Genomic DNA, 8,601 nt, shown 5'->3' with positions numbered 1-8,601 from the left:
GGGGGGGGGGGTTCACTCTGAAGGGGGGGCTCAGCATCATGTTGGTGACTGATTGTCCTCTGTCGGTGTGCTCTCCTTGTCCTGTGTGCAGAGTTTGGTGATGAGGAACAGCCGTCGTGTGTTTAATGTTTGCCTGTGCGCTTTCTTTTTAAAGAGTTTGGGCAGTCTGAGAAACAAAACCTTTGTTATTTTAAAAAAAAAACAACAGGAACACTGAAACTCTATACTGAATGCTGTCTGTTTTTAATTCAAACGACGCTGAGAAAGAAGCAGAACTCCTCCCAGCGTCAGCTTCACGCTTCCCTTTGCATTTCAGGTCAGGATGCTCGTTGTTTCCTGACAGTAGAAATAAACATTTCCCTCCAGCCTCCTCGGAGGTATTGTCCACCCCCCCTCTGAACAGCATGGCAGTACCATTCTACAGTAATTCTCCCTCCTCCTCCTCCTCTTCGTCCTCCTCTTAGGTCCCGATGATGGCAGGGTCGTGGGCGGCGTCCGGCAGCGCGGCGTCCTGGCAGTGGTAGAGGAAGCAGTTGCCCCAGCAGCTGTAGCAGATGAGGAAGAGCGCAGCCAGGAAAACCAAGGCACAGATGGTGCAGGGTTTCCTCTCCAGCAGGAAGCTGAGCAGGTAGAAGCCCATGAACATGGAGTGGTTGAACCACAGGGCCGGGTTCAGCGGCTTGGGGATGAGCAGCACGGGGAGCAGCCACTGCAGGCAATACATCGTCACGTTTGGCGTCAGAGGCGAGTCGACTGAGGAAGAAATCGTCCCAGAGCCGATGATTCAGACGGTGGGAGAGCTGTTCTACCCGACAGAGCTGGGATGATGCAGGAAGAGGTCAAAGCTGCCTGGATTTGTTGTCCTCAGGTCATCCCTGGGAAAGAAAGGAGAAAATGTCAAATTCTGAAGACGTTCTCAGTCAAACCAGGAAAAAACAATAAAAATTTTATAAAAAACACTTTCTCTAAATCATTTTCAGAGAGAAAAATGCACAAACATCAGATGACTTCAAGAAACAACAAATATTGTGTAAAAAATATGAAATTATCAAAATGATTGTCATTTCAACTCATGACAGTTTATTGTAAAGAAAATGACTAAAACTAATCATCACTGGTCTTTTTTATACAATCAACGAGTTTAAAAAGTAATTAAGAAGTGAAACTACAATTGTACTAAAAAACACAGAAACCCTTAAGTTTTTCTGTCAAATCTTCAGTATTCATGTTTAAACAGCTCATTTCTGCCAACATGTCAGCCTTTTTACCAAAACAGCTTGTAAAAATCATATAAAATCAGCTCCAACATGTCCTGAAACTGTTAGTTAACATTAAGTTACAGAGTTTTATTCCAAACAGGTCTCTCATTTCCTGAATATTTAGCCAGTCTTCCTTGCGTCGACCTGAAGTTTGGCAGCTCAGCTAATGTTAGCTGTAGTTTCGTCAACTTTATTTTTGAATAAAATGTAAAGAATTACAGCAGCTGCTTTGATATCTCAGATTAAAAAGCTTCAATTCAGAGTCCAAAACTCACTTTGAGCCTCCAAATTACAAATGAATACTTTTTACCATCACTAAATAACGAGGTACCAGGTCAGAAGACTCACCTAATATCTATTTTTATATCAGGCTCTTAAAATCAACATTTAGTTCTTCAAACAAGCAGGATCTGAAAATGAAGCCCAGATGTCAAAGTTCTGCCTCATGTGAACAACTTGCCTGTTCTGCTGTTACTGTTTAAAGCATCTAACCAGATTAACTGGATTTACTGAGTTAAATCTGCTGCTTACTGGTGTGAAAGTGTGCAGCTGTTAAACTCCAGTTCTGGCAGAAGGACAAAGGCAGATTTATTTCAGGCAGAAGCAGCTGGTCGTTTTTCCTGACTGCCACATGAGCAGCTCATCTGAAATACACCCTGGTGGTTACCACGACCTGCACCACACCTAACTAACTAGTAGCCGTGGGGGTTAAAACTGGGACGAAATTAGGAGCATTTATTTGATTTCTACACAGCTCTGGGTATGGCTGAGGTTATCTCAGCTGATAAATCTGAGTACCAATTTAAAGTTGAAACCCTTTGGAGGTTAAATAAACCGGGCCACGAACATTTAGGTTAAAGTATTTACCAGTTTATGTTTCATTCTCTGGTTAACTACGAGCTTCGTTTTACTTCAGAATCACATCTGAATCCATCGCACTGAGCGCTAACGCTAAAGTCTTAAAATACAAAAAACACCAACTTTAACTCATATTCGACTCTATGTTCGTGTCTTAAACGTTTCAGTCCCGACATTAACGGATCCTTCAAAGCCAAAGGAAAGCCTGGATGCTGACCTCGACATCGTTCAGAAACAACAGCATTTAGTACAAAGCTAACTAGCAAAAACAGCTTCATAAACAAACAGTTTATAGAAAATACTGGCGGTTTGAACACGAAAAACAAAGTCTGTAAAAACAGAGATTATTAAATTGTGTAAAATTATAAATAACCATGAACAGACCTGGCATCTGTGGGGATCATTCTCAGCAAAAACAAACAACCAGAAAGAAATCTGTCAGCATTAGACTGCGAACTGGGCTAGTAGCCTGCTAACCAGCTAACAACAGCTCGCTATAGGTGGCCGTGCTCCGCCTGATCAGAATTACGACCTTAACTGTTTTTTTATTATTATAAATATTATTGGTATTATTATTATTGTTATTAGCAGTATTAATAGTAGTAGTAGTGGTGGTGGTGACTAAAACAGGAATTATGGGAATGAGATTTGTCAGCTTCAGCTCCTGATTGCGAACAGAGCTGCTAACTTATTTACCAACAGCACGGTATAGCTGCCCATACTCCGCCTGATCATAATTAATGACCTTAACGAAAATTATTATTATTATTATTATTATTATAATATTTTGTTATTTAGTAGCCGTTAGTTTTAAGTTTGTTATCTTATTTGAAAACATAGCCTTAATATTTTAAGTTTTGATTTAGTATGTAAAAAATTAAAATTTGTCCTTTACAGGTGGTTATTCATTAAGTGATTCTAAAAATAATAATAATTAGGAAAATACAATTAAATGAAGACAACTTTCTGTTTGTGTTAAATCCAGATCTTTAAATCAAACAAACAGAAAACAGAGATATAGTGACATTAATTTGATCTCATTTCAGAAAAACTTTTATAAGTTTTTATTATTTAGGTGGAAAAACATTATGTTTTGAAAACAAAACTAAACCATTCATCAGTTACTTTTTTTTCTTCATTAATTGTGGATTTCAGGGACAGTAAACAACACAGAAACCTTTTTTCTTTTATTTTTATTTCTGATAGTTTTTTACAACACTGGCAATAAAAAGGGAACCAATATGTGATCAAAAAGCTTATAAAAACACAAGAAAATGCTTTAACATTAAAGTGGAATCAACTAACACAAGATTAAACAAAATATTAAAATGTTTCACCAAAAAACCTAAATATTACGATGTTTTTACAAACAAAAAGTTGTTTGTTTTTTGCTACAAGTAAATGCCCAATAAGCTGCCAACACTGAGCTTACCATCAAATTCTGTAAAGAAAACTGGATTTTAACTCAAATTAAAGGGATCATATTGGCAATAATAATAAAAACCAACTCAAGACGTTTTCTACAGACGTTCAATCATAAAAAGCAACATCAGCTGTGTGTTTTATGTTGACGTTCGCTGCGGCACTGAAAGCTTCATGCTCATCTGTTCGGTGCTTTACTCTACAGGCCGTCATATAAATATTTATAATTAACTGTTCTCAGTTCTCACGAACGCCTAACTTACACTGCTGAGCAGACTAAGTGCGATCAGCGAATCGTGAAGCTAAAAGTCAAAGAGCTAAAACACGGACAACATCTGGATGCAGCGTTTAAAATCAAAGAAAAACAAAAAAAGCACATCTGGACTTTCATTCATAACAACCCAACTCCGAGCTGCTGCGGTCAAATCAACAAACCAGAGGTGAGTTTTAATTTAACACATCATTTGTTGTTATTTAGACTTCCTAACTCCACAGTTTTCCAAACTATTGATTAACGCAACACATACTTTGATCTAAATGGGGAAACTCTCAGCTGGCTCCCACCAGCTGGACCTTAATGTTAAAGTTCAAGTTTGGATCTTAATTTAGAGGAAGTGACCAAACAGATCTAACCCAGAGCCACTGTTAAAGCAGCACTTCCTGTTAGCTTACACAGCTAACAGGAAGTCACATAAACGGTCAGCGTGGCGCCTTCCCACAGGAGTAATCTGTCCTTCAGAATAAACTGCTACGAAACTTTATTATTTATTATATATTATTATTTTATAGCTCCTTTTTCTGCTTCGTTTACTTGAACTGGAACTGGAAACATTAACTTAAAGTACTGATTTTACTGACTCACGTGTGACCTGAAGTGACTCTAAAACTACTACAGGGACTTTAAATTGTACAGAACCGCAGCTTTGAACATCTCCCTGATGAGTTTAACACTTTATTTCTGACACAAACAGACTGTGGATATGACCTGAAACATGACTGATATGTTTTACGATTCTAAGTTTAACACTTAACAATAAAATGGCAAACACTTTGAGCTCGATTAGGATATGGCGACTCGATCCTAACACTAAAGTTTCTGTTTATGTTCATGCGTTTGAGCTCTGATGTCGCCCACGTGTCAAAGCTTTGAGATTTGGCCAGCGACCGTTTCATATTAGGACAACAGCACAAGAAGAGCTTCACGTGGTGTTTGAGAGCGTACAGTAAACATCCTCAGCGGTTACAACAAATACTCAAAGCAAAAAAGAGATATTTGAGTTTCTGTATGTTATACATTTAAACACGATGCAGCATCTTAATGGGAGTCTCTTCGTCCAAGGGGATCAGTAAAGTGCCGAAACTTTTCTTTCACAGTTAGACTTTCTGTTGGAGGAGAAGCCGAGGAGCCGCTGCTGTCATCAGACACCGTTTTCTGCTGGTATAAGTGCTATTTGGACTGCAGCAAGTCTTATTTGTAAAACTACTGCAAGTGTAACATTCAGACTTTTGCATAAATTATAGCAATAAAAGAGAAAAAATGTCAAATATTAATTTCCTAATAAAAAGCAGTTCTTTAGTAGAAGATTACAGATGTTGCATTAGTTTGTCTGCAGCATTTTAGTGTTATATCCGCTGATAATTGTTACCAAAGTCGTGTATATTCATCTATAATCATGCATTTTTACATAAAACAAATCTATATTTGAACAAAGGTCAACATTCACCTGCTGGTAATCAAAGTAAACATAAGACCTTTTTGAGCTGAAGAAACTGTGCTTAATTACCAGATCGGATCTGTTGTCGGTTTGTGCCCCAGCGTGGCAACAAACTGTCCTTACATTCAGACGTTTCAGATGGAAAACGATGCTGTGATTTGTCTCCAACATTTAATTCAAGTCATGCAGCCGCCGTACAGAAAGCTAAGAGCATAAGGCACACTAAACAGAGGAGTTTGGATGTGATGGGGGTCAAATCTAAGCTTCGATTTGAAAAGAAATTCTCAATTTTTGTCTCTAATGTAGAATCCCAATTCCAGAAAAGTTGGAGCAGTGTTTAGGATTAAATAAAAACAACATTTAATAATTTGAACTCCCATAAATCCATGTTTTATTCATAATAGAACATAGTAAACATATCAAATGTTTAAACTAAGAAACTGCACAGTTTTTAGGAAAAATGGCAGCAAGACGTCTCAAATAAAGTCTGTGCCGTCCACAAATGCTGCTTAAAGCTCTATCAGGCAAAGAAGAAGCCAGATGTGTCTCCTCTGGACCAAAGAGGAGACCTGTTCTGAGGTCAGCCTGCCTCTCTGATGGTATGGGGGTGCATTAGTGCCTCTTACACATCTGGACAGGCTCTGGACGTTCAGACTGTTGTTAGAAGAACAGAGGCAAACATCTGGAACTACTTTAAAGAAACGAGTTGCTGCCTTCAGTTTCAAGATTAACAGATTTAAATATTTGATGTTTGCTGTGCTCCACTGTGAATAAAATATGGTTTTATGAGATTTACACATTATTGCATTCTGTTTTATTTATATTTTACAGAACTTTGTTGGAATTGGGTTTGTATAAATCTTGTAGACGACACCAGCGACTCCTCCAGCTGAGCCCCTCGAACCCGAGGACATCATTTATTTTTTTCCTCCTTCATCAAAGACTTTTTGTTTCCTCCTCTGTCATCCTGATGACCTCCCTCTCTCCTCTTAGCTCCACTTATTTAAATGAAAGAAACCTCCTCTTTATCAGTCAGAGATGCGTGTCCTGCTCCTCTTCGTCGTCCTCAGTTGCTGCTTGGTTGACAAAAGCCTGAAAATAAGGTCAAGAGTTTGTGCTGTTGCTAGGATAAACTGCTAAGATAAATTACTCATCATTCATCTTTAAATAAACCGTCCAATCACCTGCCAGCGGCTGCTGTCCTCCTCGCCTCTTCCTCCTCCTCCTCCTCCTCCTCCTCCTGCTGCCGAGAGCCCGTTGGTGCTCGGCTTCTTCTCCTTCATCTCCGGCTGGCTGTCATTGGTCACGTCCAGGGTGGGGTTGTCGTGGTAACCGTTCTCCACAGAGTGAAGCTCCTCAGCAGGAAACTGTCGAATTCACAAAAAGAAGAATTTAATCGTGCGCTCATGGATGAATAATTATCAGAGCTCTCAGAGACACTCAAACATCTCGGATCTTCAGCACAGAGGACATAAATCTGGCGGAAGGAGGACCTACCATGGTCTTCAGCGCAGGCAGTCGTCTCTGCCAGCAGATGTAGATGAATCCAGATGTGATGATGATCATGCACACGGCGCCGATGATAACGAGAACCACGAACAGTTTACCGTAGTCGCTGCGTGTTTTACTGGGCCGAGTCTGACAGGTGGCTGCTGGGCTGTAGTCCTGGATGCCCACCTGAAAACACACACACACACAGACACACACACAGACACACATTAACTGACAAGTCGCAGACTGTCACGGCTCAGTGAGGTACAGGCCTCAGGGCTTTTTTCTGCTCCACATGAGAGATGCAAGAAGGTGCAAGATGGAGTAAAACACTTTGGATAGATTCGACTCGAAGCTGCACTGAATGGAAAAGTGAAACCTCCTCCTCTGTTCAGTGTTGGTTTGTCTCATTTTTTCTTTGCCCAAAATATAAACCTTTCTGTCTTCACAGAGGCGTCTCTTATCTGTAAGATGCAGGACGAGCAGCTGAGCCTTGACCTGAGGAGTCAGACCATCTGATCAGGCAGGAGGAGGAGAACATCCCACACACTGATGGAGTTCTGGACAGCTCACCTTATACAGGCTTTTCTCAATCTCTCCCAGCATGTTCAGCACCTCCTGAGTAGCAATCACTCCTGAAAACCAGAACACGATCACTGAAGTTCACACAGTCCAACAACAGTCGAGTTTCTCTGTAAATTCAGCAGCGTTTCAGAGAGTGTGTGTGTGTACCGTGTCCAGACGCCACGTTCATCAGCAGCTGGTGTTGCTGGTGTGTTGGCTTGCTCAGGTAAATTACCCATGATCCTTCAGGGCTGTTCATTCTCCGAGCAAACACCCGCTCGATGATCTTCAACAGCTGGACGCCCTGATAAACCCGGAACTCCTCCTGTGGCACAAAGAAACACACACACACGTTTTTCTTTTAGTCTTACCGCTTCATTTTACATCTGAAGTAAAAGTTTGAATAGATTCACGGATGAAAAGAACCAAGAGATAAAATCTTGTTGCTGTGACAACCATTAGAGTCCTGCGGTTGGTTCAGGTTGCTGCCATGGCAACAGATGCAACAGTGAGGCTCCATCGTCTGTTTCTGTGTTCCTGCAGCCGAATCTGTAAAACTCAGCAGGAAGAGTAAAAATCAAAGCAGTTCTTTACCTGCTTGTTTCAGATCAGATGAAGATGGCTCATTCTGACTTTACTGTTAATATTTGCCCTACAAAATAAACTGCTGCTTGAAAATAAAATAAAACACTCAGGTGAGAACTAGGCTGTCAGTTGGGTTCAGTTGTTCATCTGAAGTCTTTTAGCAGTTTGAACATCGTACGTCTAAAATCCTGTTGCAGGTAAAGTAACCTGTTTGCTGTGGTCTTCCTTCATCCTGGTCCCTGATCCTGTTTGTGGTGTTCATGGACAGGATGGGAACCTCGGGTCTCATCTCTGCTGTCTGCAGCGGTGAAGAATGATCGGAGCCAAAAGCTCTTACTTTACTGATCAGTTCACGTTTCAACCCTCACCGATGCTCACAAGGTTTGGATCAGGACTGAAGGAACCAGAAACTGGATCCAAGCAGCTGAAATGAGCTTCCTCCTCCAGAGGGCAGCCTTAGGAGGAGCTCGGAGTGGAGTTGCTGCTCCTCCTCATCAAAAGGAGTCAGCTGAGGTGGTTAACCCTTAGGAGGAGCTGGAGACTGTCGCTGAAGGAAAGGAGGATGGATGGATGGATGGATGGATGGACGGACGGACGGACGGACGGACGGACGGACGGACGGACGGACGGACGGACGGACGGACGGAAGGACGGACGGACGGATGGATGGACAGATGGACAGTTGGATGTACGGTTAGACAGACAGA

The 8,601-nt window shown here is 41.1% G+C and overlaps 2 protein-coding genes across 3 annotated transcripts in view; both read right to left on the bottom strand.

Annotated features, from left to right (window-relative positions):
* Positions 1 to 236: 236 nt before the first annotated feature.
* LOC108243635 (bladder cancer associated protein) lies at positions 237 to 2,647 on the bottom strand. The gene is made up of 2 exons (XM_017429219.3): positions 2,502 to 2,647; positions 237 to 875 (listed from the first exon to the last, which is right to left on the bottom strand). The coding sequence occupies exon 2, from the start codon at positions 722 to 724 to the stop codon at positions 461 to 463; it is 264 nt and encodes an 87-aa protein (XP_017284708.1). The 5' UTR covers positions 725 to 875; positions 2,502 to 2,647; the 3' UTR covers positions 237 to 460.
* Positions 2,648 to 3,316: 669 nt separating this feature from the next.
* The window catches only part of podxl2 (podocalyxin-like 2), a 13,551-nt gene continuing 8,266 nt past the window's right edge, over positions 3,317 to 8,601 (bottom strand). For both annotated transcript variants that reach the window (XM_025008838.2, XM_017429274.3), the window contains exons 9-13: positions 7,478 to 7,634; positions 7,319 to 7,380; positions 6,752 to 6,931; positions 6,439 to 6,621; positions 3,317 to 6,346 (exon numbers count right to left, since the gene is read on the bottom strand). In XM_025008838.2, coding sequence (XP_024864606.1) covers positions 6,287 to 6,346; positions 6,439 to 6,621; positions 6,752 to 6,931; positions 7,319 to 7,380; positions 7,478 to 7,634 — 642 coding nt within the window. In that variant the 3' untranslated portion in view covers positions 3,317 to 6,286. The remainder of the gene's footprint in view (positions 6,347 to 6,438; positions 6,622 to 6,751; positions 6,932 to 7,318; positions 7,381 to 7,477; positions 7,635 to 8,601) is intronic.

The sequence above is a fragment of the Kryptolebias marmoratus genome, linkage group LG4 (genome assembly GCF_001649575.2).
Source record: "Kryptolebias marmoratus isolate JLee-2015 linkage group LG4, ASM164957v2, whole genome shotgun sequence".
In the NCBI taxonomy this organism is placed as follows: domain Eukaryota; kingdom Metazoa; phylum Chordata; class Actinopteri; order Cyprinodontiformes; family Rivulidae; genus Kryptolebias; species Kryptolebias marmoratus.
Note: the sequence above shows the minus strand (reverse complement) of the source record. Positions and strands in the feature narration are given on the sequence as shown.

What these genes read in the sequence shown, in the direction of transcription:
- LOC108243635 (XM_017429219.3), bottom strand. Translation starts at nt 724, where the DNA reads ATGTATTGCCTGCAGTGGCTGCTCCCCGTGCTGCTCATCCCCAAGCCG.